We start from the raw sequence: 14,013 nt of genomic DNA on the forward strand, positions 1-14,013 counted from the left end.
TAAGTTAGTTTTACTTCCATTTAGACTTAGCACACAGCTGCTACTTAATGCTGTTGTGTGGCAGATAGGTAAGCCAACCATTTGTCTCTAGATTGGAAAGTGTTATGATATATCCATATAATGAAATACTCTAGAGTTACTAAACACGTTTTACATGAATATCTAATAAACTTTTTCATCAGTGGCAAGAGCATAAAACAGTTACGGTTTGTGTTTTGTTAAATGAAAAATAATTTTTAAACACCAGGAGCATTTGACCAGTATGGTTGTCAAGGGAAAAAGAGAAGAATGTATGAGTGAAGGGCACATCATTCTGAATATCTACTTTTAAGGGATGGGACAAAAAGACCAGGAAAGATGAATTCACAAATCAAAGTCTGGCGTCTTGAAAGCCAAGGTGTAGTAGTGAGTGTGAAGTAGAAGGCAGGTGACCACTAGTCCCTTTAAATAAAAAGAGATGGAAGAAAATCACCAAGAAAATTCCTTTAGGTTTGGACTTCTATCTATTGGAGCCATACATCTGTTTTTCTTTCATTTTTTTGTCATACTGGGGTTTGACCCTTTACCACTTGAGCCATGCCTCCAGCCCTAGGATGGCATACACCTTAATATGAGGGGTTTTTCTTGTTTGTTTTTTTCTCCACTTGCAAACTGTGTCTTATTTTTCTGGCTTTTTACTGGTAGAGAGCCACACTATTTCTTCAGCTGCTAAAGACAACAAAGTTCAGAGCATTTAGTTCTTATGTGAATTCTGAATTGATTTAGAAACAGGATAGCAGAATTGTTTGAGAAATTCAACCAAGTATGGAGATTAGATTCTTTAGCAGAAAGTTTTGTGTTTTGGTTTTCTTTCCTTCCTTCCTTCCTTCTGTTCTTTCTTTTCTTTTTCTTTTTTTTGTAGTATTAGTACTGGAGATTAAACCCAGCCTTGCTCATGCTAGGCCAGTGCTCTGCCACTTGGACCATGCTCCCAGCCCTTTTGTTTGTATTCCTTTTTAAATACAGTCTCACTTGTCAGATTGATCTCCAACTCAAGATCCTTCCGCCTGAGTAGCCAGGATTACAGGCATGGACCACCACACCAAGCTTGTTTTTTAGTTTCTTTAATTTAACAGACTTATTATATTTTTTTCTTTGGGGTCTGGACAGAGCTAACTGGGGAAAAGAAGCTTGCAGTCTCTCTTCTTCAGACATCAGTTGTCTTCTTACTGCCTGACTTTTGTGCCTTGTCAGGGAGAGAAAAAAACAGAAAAAGATGATAAAAATAGATTAAGACGAAGCCAAAATAATTTTGACTAAAAGAAAATGAGTCACAAAATAAAGTACACAGTCAAAATCCTTAGAAAGGGCCAAGCCAAGTTCTTACTCAAAATTTACAAATGATAACACCTACTGCTAGAAGGAATAACTCCTAAAGAAAGAAACCTAAGGAGTAGCGGGCTTCTCAAGGAAAGGTGCCAGTTCTCTCCTTAGAAGGGGAGAAAAAAAAATTGTATTAGTGAAGGAGCGCCGTTCATGCTTTCTCTGGGGTGAGTAATGTTGGCCCTGTCAGCCACTTTTTACCTAGTGGCCTGTTGCCTGTCTCTCTCCTCGCCTACCTGTCTCTTTCTGGGAGTATTGTGTTCATGGACTGCACAAGCCACCTTCAGTGTGTGTAAAACCCTCTTGGAGCAGTGCCACTCAAACCACAGTGTTTCAGGTTCAGAAGGTTTGAGCTAGCATCCACTTGTTTGGATTTTTAACATGTTTCAGGTAATGCTGATACAGCTATATATAGGCTAAATCTGGCCTTCATCCTAAGTAGTTTTCACAGCAATGAAGGATTGTAGAAAACAGTATTCCACTGAAACCAAATGTGGCAAAGCCTAAGGTATTTATTTACTCTTTGCCTTTTATAGAAAAAGTTTACCAATCCCTGACCTGGAACAGGCTCCAGATCCACAGCCTAGGCCTCCCAGGTTTCTAGTTAGTATTACACACAAGTGCTTCTACTCAACTCTGAAGCGAAAGGAAATGAATGACTTTCATTCATTCACAAGTATTCTCCAAACATGTCAGGCATATTTTCATATGTTTAAGAATTGTTTGTACTTCTTTTTCTGTGAACTGTATTCAGGTACTCCATCTAATTTTCTGTTAAGTTGCTGGTCGTAATCTTATTAATTAATAAAGTATATTTTAAAATTATAAACATTTTCCTAGCTGTCTCTGTCTTTTGATTCCATCTTTTTTGCCATGAAGTAACTCAAAATTTTATTTAGTTGTCTGAACATTTTTTCATGACTTTTTTTTTTTGGTCCTTTTTAGGCTTCTGCATTCTGGGCCTGTTTTTTTTTGTTTTTTTTTTTTTATAATGACACTATTTTTCTTTTAGTGCTTTTATGAGATTTTTTGCATATTCTAATTTGTATTGATTTGGAATTTAGAGTGAAATTTTTTTTCTATGTTGTTTTATAACATTGACAAATGATCCATTTTTTCCCACAATGATTTGAGATGACACCTTAAACAGTTTTGGTTGTTAAGTGGCCCTTGATGAAATTAAGGAAGTGCTGCAGGAAAAAGATTATATTAGATTGCAGTAATTGAATCCTCATTGCATTTGAGTGTCATATAAGACAATGCTTCTCAAAGTTTCATGTACATCTGAATTACCTTGGGATTTTGTTAAATATGCAGAAACTGACTCAGCAGGTGTTTGGTGGGGCCTGAGATTCAGACCCAAAGAGCTACTGCTCTTGAACCACATTTTAAATGAGAAGTATTAAGGGGCTCTTAAAAATACCAATGCCTGGGCCCTAACACCAGAGGTTTTCATCGGTCTGTGGTAGGACTCAGGCATACATAGTTTCAGATTCCCCAGTTGATTCTAATGTATAGTTAAGATCAAGAGCCTATTGTGGTGGCACATTCTTATCGTCCCAGAACTCAGAAGGCTGAGACAGGAGGATCATGAGTTTGAGGCCAGCCTAGGTTGCAAAGTGAGTTTAAGGCCAACCCAGGTTACATAGTGAGATAGTGAGACACTGTCTCAAAAAAGGAAAGAAGAAAGATTGAGAACCACTGGGTTAGGAGATCTGGATCTCAACAATTATTATTTTGACAACTATTGGTTGAGGAACCAGGTGGTTGACTCGTGTATAATAAGTGGGTGGTGCAGTCTTGGAATGTTGATTGCCAAGAATAATAAATTGGTTAGGGTACAGGTTCTTCCACATCTCACCTGCCTCCCCCCCCACACACACACACTTTCCTCAAGCAATAGAAGGGATGATAAAGTTACATAAATAAATGCATTGTTATGTCTGGGAATTTCCTTTCAGAGCTTCACATTGGTGCCTGAAGTTGTTAAAAAGAGTTGCCACATATTTTTCTACAGGTGGAATGAGGTACCATCTGTTATCTCCAGAGGATCGAGAAGAACTTGTAGATGGCACAAGGCCTAGAAGAAAAAAACATGATTACCGAATAGCCCTATTTGGAGGCTCCCAACCACAGTCTTGTAGATATTTTAACCCAAAGGTAACAAATTTTTATTTTCACTTTGTTTTTGAAAGCACTGAGCACATACTCACCTACCCAACCTAGTAATAGTGCCTTTAGAGATGTTAGTCTTTGCTGTTCTTTCACATACCTTATGAGATACAGTTATCATGTTTGTTTTACAGATAAGAAAACTGAGACTTAGATTTCAACTGTTCCACAATTGTTCTGGAAAGCTTTATAGTAAATAAATTAGGAAGTTAGCAAATAAGTTAGGAAGTTACCAGATGTGATGGCACACACCTTAAATCCCAGTTACTTGTGAGGTGGAAGCAGAAAAATCAGACTTAGAGGCTAGCAAGGACAAAGTTAGCAAGCTCCATCTCAAAAACAAAAGGGATAGGGGCATGGCTCAAATGGTAGAGTACTTACATACAAGGGAGAGGCCCTGGTGTCAATCTCCAGTACCATCAAAACAAAAGACAGGGGGGGCGGGAATAGGAGCTAATTCTCCTATCTTTTCCTTTGTTAGCAAGTCCTTACATTATTCTTACTCCTTGCCTTCATTATATGCCATTTTCAATGAAAATGCTTCTGCTTCTAGAGTTAGATATATTTTCTTTTAGTCATTCTAGACAATTTGGAAAACCTAAAAAATCACACAGAAAAAAGATAAAATGACCTTTAATTCAATTATCTAGAAACAATGACCAGTTTTAGTATATTTTCTGGTACATATTTTACTAATTGGGCTAGCACAGTCTGAATCATAGGTCTAGGTACATACACAATTTTAAAAAAATAGATCATTAATTATAACCTTGAGAGTCCACTAACATTTCTACCTCTTGTTTCTTAGTCAGATGTGTTTTGGCTGTGAAGGAAATAATGCCTTGTTTTTCTGATACTACATGTATTTCTTAGGCAGAAGAAATATCACAATCCTAAAAGATAACACCCAAAAACTTGCAAGGTGGTATCCATAACTCATGTAGAATCTGAGCACATAATGATCTTTCATTGTTAATGGTAAGCCCATCTTTGAATGATAAGTACCTGATGAGACCAGAGCATCTTGTTGACATTAGGATGGATACTTGATTATTACTTCTTTAGGTCCTTGGAGTCATTGTGTGTATAATGTAGTGATATACAAGGTATTTATAAAAACACATGGTGATGTAAAAAGTTCAGAAGATAGAAAAGGCCAGTCTAAATCCATATTATCAACTTCCATAAAGACAAAGTGTTGTCTCTATGCTAATGGATGGGCCCGAATGTAGTTAGCCTTTTATTAGGTTCCCTCAAAGTATGGTAACACCTTAACGACTTAGAACTATGTCAACACTGGTCAGCAGTAAGTAGCCACATTGGCTTAGGAAGCTTGACCTTCTCTAACTACTGTCATAGGCAGCCTCATCAGTGCCATCGTGAGCACTCATAAGCAAGCATCAGGTTGACTGGGGAGAGAAGACATAGATGCAGTTCTGTACACAAGAGACTTTTTTTGCATTGGTGACGCTGTGGTAAGAATTCATGTGAGACAAAATTTGTGTGTCCTTCCACCAACTTACTCAAATCTCCTGTCAACAGTCTTGCATCCTTGTTTATTTCAAGTCTCTATCCATCTGAGTAAATTATTAGCAATGTTCCAAAATTGATAAAAAAGTGACTAGGCTTTCTCTCCTAAAGATATGGACAATAACATGAATTACTTGAAATTCTGCCAATTAGAAATACTTTCCTTATGTATTGTCCTTCATTATAATTCCTAAAAGGGCTGCACTGTTTTGGCAGCTCATTATTGGCTATCACTATAAAAAATGAACCTCACTCAGGTCTCTCAAGTTTATCAGCTGATATATAGGTAATACCTTCATGAAGGCATAGTTCTGGTTGAAATGGGGAGGTGGTGAGTTAAGTGAAGGGCTACTGACTAAGGGTTGTGATTAGCCTATTTGGATATTTTGTGCCTTTGAAACCTACATAAGCTCAATTTTGTGTTTACTTGCCATGTAATTGGTTGAAGGCAAACAATTTTGTTACATAGATCAAATTAAACTGTTCTATGGTCATCTGGTTTCCCTTGGTCTGTTAGACATTGCTTTCTGTCAGAATCTAGTGGTAAGCCAGGAACTATCAAAGACTGGAACCTCTGAAGCTTGATGCTCCAAGGTCACAGGGTACTACCATAGAATGCTTTCTCCTGGTCTAGGGTTTACTTATAACTGATAACTTTTTGGGTTGCACAGTAAAACTAGGACATCCAAATATAGGACATGTTCCATCTCTAATATGTAAGAGATGCTTGGGACAGCAAGCTGTCCTTCAATTCCAATGGGTTATACCAATGTGCTGTAGGTCGGGTTGGGAAACATTTTCTATAAAGGGTCAGTAAATATTTTCATCTTTGCAGACCATCTGTTCTCTGGCCCAGCTACTCCATTCTCATACCATACAGGGTATGAGAAGGAAAGTAGCCATAGACAATACATAAACTAGTGGGCCTGGTTGTGTGCCAATAAAACTTTATTTATAAAAATAGATGCTAGACTGGATTTAGCTTTCAGGCTATAGTTTGCTAATTTCTGTTCTAGCCCTGTGGACAAATAGAGACTTTAAGGCAATAAACATTGTATTCTGGGCTGGCTTATTTTCTGTCTTTACTAAGACATACAGAATCCTTTCCATGTTTGCTCTAGAACTGATCAGCATTATAGGTATCAACAAAGGAAACTAGCCTGTGACTACCCTTTGGAAGGTGAGCTGGTCCAGGGTCACTGCAGCTTACATTATGGCATAAAGCCAAAGAGTCAAGAGATTCTTGAGGTCAGCTCATGATGTTATTATCCTTAACAAGAAATTCCCTCTAATGAGGACACAGCAACAGAAATATGCCTTAGCCACAGTGTTGGCTATATACCAAGTTTTAGTGCTTACATTAATCTGGTCCGGTAAGAAGACCATGCATGTCTGGCCCTGCTGCAACAGTCACCAATATTGGCAGTTCCTCTATTTTGTAGAGAAGGAGACCTCCAACAGCTTCTCCTTATCATAACACTTACTACCATAACCCATAGAAAGTAATATGCTGTCAGATACCAAAAACACCTCCCCAAAAAGGGAAGTTAAGATTACCTTGGTTAATCATCATGATATTTGCGCTATCATTTTTGAGCTGCTGTTAGCTCCGATGTCTATTTCTGATCTGTTGCTCCAGAAAACAGACAATCGCTTCCTCAGTAGAAGACAGGTGGCTGGCAGGTGCCATGAGACCTCATGGCTTGTGCAGGACAATTCAATAAGCACAGTTTTCTCAGTGTGTTTAAAAGGTTGACACACTTTACACACCTATTTCACACTGAGTAAAGAAGGGTAATCCTGTTGAAATTTAAGTGCCAGTTTGTTTTTTAATTTTTCAGGATCCTTTTGAGTTAAGAGTAGGATAATGATAAACTTTTTTTCCAATTAAAAACTGAAGTCTTAGTAGTTTAAATTATAGTTCCACAAACTACTGCTTTCAGATATTAGTAATAGTTATACTCTGAAAGCCAAACTGTGGTATTAATTTTGACAGTGAAAAATTAAACCAAATTTTGGTAGAAAATATTTTATTTTAAAATAGATGTCTGTTTTGATGCACAGATAGGCCAGAAGAATCTTGATTTCATTTAGGAAGTGGGACCATTATTTCTAGAGTAAAGCAAATGAGGGATGACTTTAAGCACTTCATTTTTAGTCTTTAGTTCTAACATTTACCTTGTTTGTTTGTTTTTTATTGGACAGTTGAGAAGAGCCGCATATCCTATACAACCATGGTATTGACACTGTAACCTCAGAATTCTCACTGGATACCTTGCTTTGCTCTTATAAATTATCTATTCTTAATTGCTTTTCTGTATAGTCAACCACAAGTTTTAGACTTCCAGTGGAAAAATTCAAATAACTGAGGAATTAACCACTGATGAAAATATTCCATCGATTATGTTGTATTCCCTGAAGCTGACACTATTACAATCTCATTACAATATTTATTTAGAAGTGGTAGCTACTCTCTACTTTTTTGTTATAAAAATTCATCTTAAAAAACTTCTGTCATTTACCTATTTGTGTATAACATTTCAAAATTTAAAAATTAGTCCTTATTTATAATACTAAAATAGAAAAACTGATATAATTATAAATTATTATTTATCTTGGATCTCTCCAAGTGAATATTATTTCATTATTCATGTAAACTGCTTAATAAGAAGTCATGTATAGATAGGAGTTGATTTACTTTCAAATTCTTAAATTTAATATGTTCAGAAACAACTAAATGGGTTTCAATATTATTGAATGGGACCCATTTATGTGGATCCTGTACTAGCCAAAAGTGATGACCACTATCAATGAGTTGATCCCTTCAAAGAGGACAATTTAAGTAGTGTTATATAATTGAATTATCAGAATTAAGTCAGTATCCCTGCAAGCTATTGTCTTTAGCTATTCCTTGGCTATCAAGACAATTATTTGTATTAACTGATGATTGAAAAATGATAGCAAAGAAAATTTTAACTTTTTTCTTGAATGTAGATAGAAAAAAATAGGTTGCTATATTGAATTGAAATGCTATTTTCATTGTTATGTTCCTTTTATAAAGCTGTGAAGTCTTCCTTTCCTTATCTTGTACCTGTTTTTAAACCTGAAGTGCTTAGTGGTTGCTGAAAGAATTGTCTGTATTCAGTGTTCTATTTCTCTTAGTTTGGTGTTCTCAAATTGTAGCTTGGTAATGTCTTATGATTTTGATTCCTAAATAAAAGTTGACTTAATTGACCAGCTTTTATTTGGACTACTACTGACTTAGCATTTAGTAAGTACCTTGGCTGACTACTTCCATATGGTAAAGAAAGGGGAAGTCTATACTGCAGAAACAAAGGAACCCTACATACATCTGGCAAAAACAAACCAAGAGTGAGGACCAGAGCTTATAAATTACAAAGGTAGAAACCCATATGGAACCATCAAGATCAGAAGGTTTGTCCTGAGTGCATTTTCTTACTCAGAGTTCTGAAGTAGATTACTGCTGGGGTTAGTGCCTGGCCTAATGTGAATGATCAAGTATAAAATTATATGGCATTTCACAGGAAATTATATCAGTTGGTTTTATAGGTCTGGACCTAAATGTAAATGGGCCCTAAAATTTAAAAGTAAAAAAGTTACTGAACATGATAGTGCACACCTGTAATCCTGGCACTCGGGAGGTTAAGGCAAGATTGAGAGTTCAAGGCCAGCCTAGGTTACAAGAGCAAGCTCAAGGCCAGACTAGGCTATATATTGAGACTGCTTCAAAACAAACAAAGTTTTCTTCAACTCAACCACATTTTCCTTTTGTAGACATTATTTATTAAAGGTATCACAGTATCTTTATTTCACAGTATTATAACCACCTTCCTTCCTAAACAGGTCCTCACTTAAAGAGGACACATTCCCACCCTGTGATCAGGTGGGAATTAGCAGTTATACATTGTATTTGATTTTTAAAGTTCATGTATAAAAGAAGTATAAACCTTAAAGGAACATGGTGTTACATTTAAAGAACTAAGACTTTTATAAGAGTATATCAGTAGTGTTTGCCACCAGCAAAGAATATTCTAGAAGCACTGCACTGAGGTTAAAGCATGAGCACTGTTAAAATAGTCAGAAGTACCTACAGGAACAAAATGTTCAAAATGGGCAGAAGCCTTTCCAGGTGGACTGGACCTGTAACTGTGAACTCCAGTGATGGAATGCTGAAATACAGGTGAGAGTCATCATGAGCATCCCCGCAACCTTTGTTAACTGTCAACATAATAGGCTCCCCATGGTAAAATCTGTCTGTAAGTGGTCTGCCTCAGTCTTTGCAGGCATCTTGGCTAGACAAGTTGCCCTCATGTTCATGTAAAGAAGAAATTGGAGGACTGGTGGAGTGGCTCAAGTGGCAGAGCACCCACCTAGCAACTGTGAGGCCCTGAGTTCAAACCCCAGCACTGCCCACCCCCCCCCAACAAAGATTGGAATACATTCTGATGTAAATTCTCAGTTGAGTGTCTGCCTTCCTTCAGTAGCTTCCAAAATAGGAATATTGAGTCTCAGACTGTTTCTTTTCAAGCATCTTCATAGCACACTGACTTGTAATTTCATTCTAAATATTAACCTCCACCCTACCTGGGTCCAGTGCCTGAAGTTCCCACCTTCAGAAATTTGTTTCTTTGAGTTGTCACTGCACCTTCAATAAACCTCCAGTGACAGTACGACTAACCCTGGTGGGGATAATATCAAGCTCATTGTCCATAAGCCACAGCCTTAACTCTCACAAATTAACAGATCATACAAAGACTAGGAGAGAATGGAAACAGCTGCAAGTATTTGGTTGAGAGCTATAAGTGGGAGGAGCAGAGAAAATGGGAATGGGATCTATGTTTGGTGCTCTGAGGAACTCTAGCTGAAGCGTATGGGCACATGAACACAAGGCTAGAAGGCTGAGTCAGGCCTTGTAGTCTGACTAGAAGGAGATAATTTCTCAATACCTACTATACTATGTCACCTAATAATCATGTTGGCTATTTTTGGTAATGGTTGTTCATGTGATGACCTAGAACCACCGTAAGACCTGTCCTCTCAGAAGTATCCAATAATACTCAGGTTTGGTGTGGATTATTTTCTTTGAAAATTGGTGATCCTTATCTCTTATATAAAACATACTGTATGATTAGCTGATTGTAAAAGCATACTTTAAACAACTATTTTAGCATATTACCAGTATCACAGTTCATTTATAAGTTTAAATTGGTGGGTTGGCATCATCAAGGAGATATGAAAGACTCATCAGTCATGATCCTGGCCTCAAATTCAGAGTGTGTGAGATGTACACAGAAGTAAGAAGTAGTGACAGAGCACAGAGGTGGAGGTAAAGATGCTCAATTGAATTTAACTAGTTAAATGTTCCAATTTGTGATACACAGTGCTGATATTGGTGGTAATATGAAAAAAAAAGCTTCCTGGTTTGGATTTATCCGCCAGGAAATCTTCATAGAAGCTTTGTGGAGATTTTCTTGAAAGAGATTTATTGGCAGAATTTAGATGATAAGAAAGAGAAAAGACTTTAAAGTATCTTTTTGACTTGAAAAGTATGATTATCAAATTTTTTTTCATAAAAGCCGCCAAAAGTATTACTTAACTGAATAGAATCTATCTTAACTTAATTAAATATGGGTGGACAACTAAAGGACTAAGTCTTGGTCTTTTTTATTTTCTGAGATCTATTTTTTGGGTGTTTTTACTTTTTTCTTTAAAGGAAAGCAGCTGTTTCATAGAGCATTTCAATTATAGGCAAATGACCTTAGGAAAGTCCTAGCCTCTCTATACTTAAGTTTCCTGATCTAAAAGCAAAGACTTTAAATCTCCTCAGGATTTGTGTGGATATCAGTTATGTTTGTCTAACTTCTTTTCCATATCTCTAATCTTCATCCACTTCTCAAAGTCCCCCTGTCATCCTTAGGTTTTCTAATTTTCCTACCTTTTTTGGTTTTTGTTTTCTCCACTTTGTTCTTCCCTTCATCTTTCCTAACTCTTCCAAACCTTAGCCATCTGCATTATTTCCTGTATTCTGCACTTCTGAGCAGGAGTAGGTGTTTGTTCCATTGGTGAAAACGTTGTATTCAATGAGGATGTCATCACATTCTGGAGTTTGAGATAATCATTTAAAGTGTAATGTGCCCTGCTGTGCCAAGATTAAAATTACACATCACAGTTCTTTAAAGTCAAACCGGCTAAAGATAATTTGGCAGGATGATAGCATAGGATTCTTTCCTAATGTTTATTTTCTACTCAAATGTTACTGATCATTATATTCCTGTCAGGTTTCACTTGCGGAACTGAGTTTTATTTCATACTTGAATTTCTGAGTAGTTTAGGTGTGAGTTTCCTTTTTGGTGGTATGGAGCATTGTGACTTTTTAATTCCTTTTGCTAGTCTCTATCCTCACCTCTAACTCCTCAATAATTCTAACCAATCATGAATAGCTGAGAGAAATACCCACTTATTTGTTGCTAATCAAGCCTAATTTTACCAAGCAGCCTGCTCCCACCTGTCTCTGCTACATTAACAGCCTTTCCTTTTTGGCTACAATGCTATTACAAGAGCATTTTTCCTGAGCTATATTTTTCACATATATATGAAATATTCATATACATTATGTATAAGTATATTTTATTTTATATTTATATATATATATATATATATATATATATATATAATAGTATGTTTTTCCTGAATGCTAATTATGAAATCTCTTTCTGGACTCTGGGAAGTTAAAATATCTCCAGCAATATTTATGTGACCATATTGAAAACAGATACATTTCAAAATATGGGTCCAGCCTGTGCAATTACTTGGTGTGATCAAGTGTTTACTTCTGAAAAACCTGAGTACCCTCCCCCCCCAAAAAAATGTGCTATTTGGAAGCAAAGCAAAGGATGTTTTTAGTCTGCCCTGTAGTTGAAATTTAGCCACATAATATAAGAGCCAATTGTGTTTTTCATTCTCAAAATTTGTGACTTAAATTAGTTTTAATTTCACATTTCTGTTAAACATTTAGCACTATTATTGGCCTCTGCTATAAGAAGCAGTTGTTTTCCTGTGCCTTCTTTCCTACCTTTGGTGTAATTACTGTATTCCACTTCTATTTCAAAAAGGAATATGCTCATGTAGGAAGTTCAAGTGAAACAAGATATAAAAGAGGAAGTCCAAGTGCTCCCAGAATTCAAAGACAGACATTGATAATTGTAAACATAAAAACAGTATAGTACTGGCATAAAAAAACAGATATGTAGACCAATGGAGTAGAATGGAAGACCCAGATGCCATCTGTGATTCTCAATAAAGGCGCCAATATGCATTGGAAAAACAGCTGCTTTAACAAGTGATGCTGGAAAAATTGGCTGTCTATATATGGAAGACTGAAACTAGATCCCTACCTCTCATTCTGTACAAAAATCAACCCAAAGTGGATCAAAAACCTGAAACTCTGAAACTGCTAAAGGGAAACACTTCAAAATGTAGGCATGGGCAATGACTTCCTGAACTGTAGTTCAGGAAGTTATAGCAAGAATTGACAAATGAAATTGCATCAGATTAAAAAGATCCTGCAAAGCAAAGAAAGCAATTATCAGAGTGAAGAAACAGCATACAGAATTGGAGAAAATCTCTGTCAGCTAGTCATCTGAAAGGAAATCAATATCCAAAATATATAAAGAATTTAAAAAATTAAGTACCAAAAGAGCAGATAATCCAATCAATACATGGGCAAATGAACTTAACAGAAACTTCTCAAAGAAGTACAAATGGCCAGTAAATACACTGTTTAAAAAGTTCAACATATTTAGACATCAGGAATAGTCAAAGCTACATGGAGATTCCATCTCACCCCAGTCAGCATGACTACCATCAAGAAAACAAAAAGCAGCAAATGTTGGCAAGGATACAGGGAAAAAGAAACCTATACAGTACACTGTTGGTAGAGATGTAAATTAACGTAGCCACTATGGAAATCAATATGGAGGATCTTCAAAACCTCCATATATATGTATACTTTTTTAAGTGCTGGGGTTTGAACTCGGGGTCTCACGCTTGCTAGGCAGGATACCACTTCTGGGTATATACCCATAAGAATCAAAATCAGATTACTGGAGAGATACCTGAATACCCATAGTTTTTGCAGCACTAGTCACAATAACCAAGTTATCAGCCTAGCTGTCCATCAATGAATGGATGGATAAAGAAAATGCCTGTATACACAATGGAGTTTCATTCAGCTAAAAAGAATGTTAAGTGTGTTTTCAGGAAAATGAATGGAACTGGAGGTCATCATGTTCAGTAAAATAGGCCAGACTCAGACAAGTACTACACGTTTCCTCTCATATGTGGAATTTAGAAGAAAAAGAGTCATGAAGGTAGAAAGAGGGCTGTTAAGGATATGAAGGGAATAGAAAAGGGGAGTGATAAGAGAGGGTAGTGGGATGGATATTATCAAAGTATGTTACAAGCATGTATGAAAATGTCACAATGAAACCCATACTTTGTACAATATACAAAACCTCGTGAATATCATTCCAGTCCTCACATTTTTACATGTGTGAGATCATTTATACGTGCTCCTTACAAATTATTTTTCTTGCAGTGCAGGGAAATGAACCCAGGGCATAGTACATGCTAGGCAAGTGTTCTACCACTGAGTTACACCCGCGGCCCTACAAAACTTTCTTATTCTTAGCATTTATTATGATGATAGTGTCATATCAGTGCAAATATCCTTTTGAAAGGCTGTATTTTATCACAAAGATATACCATTATTTATTTAAAATTGTCATTTCTTTCACATTTGGCCTATATTAGTTTTTTCTGTTAAAATAGCCCTGCAGGGGAATACCCCTTACATGTGCCAGTTTTGCACACTGTGAAGTTTTTTCTTTAGGATAATTTCCTTGGGGAAGAATTACTCTATGAAAAGAC

General features: G+C 36.5%; 1 protein-coding gene across 3 annotated transcripts in view; it reads left to right on the forward strand.

Moving 5' to 3' along the window:
- Klhl7 (kelch like family member 7) overlaps nucleotides 1-14,013 on the forward strand; it is a 74,147-nt gene that overhangs the window by 41,388 nt on the left and 18,746 nt on the right. For all 3 annotated transcript variants that reach the window (XM_074065146.1, XM_020177971.2, XM_074065147.1), the window contains one exon: nucleotides 3,380-3,522. In XM_074065146.1, coding sequence (XP_073921247.1) covers nucleotides 3,380-3,522 — 143 coding nt within the window. The remainder of the gene's footprint in view (nucleotides 1-3,379; nucleotides 3,523-14,013) is intronic.

The sequence above is a fragment of the Castor canadensis genome, chromosome 2, assembly GCF_047511655.1.
Source record: "Castor canadensis chromosome 2, mCasCan1.hap1v2, whole genome shotgun sequence".
Classification (NCBI taxonomy): domain Eukaryota; kingdom Metazoa; phylum Chordata; class Mammalia; order Rodentia; family Castoridae; genus Castor; species Castor canadensis.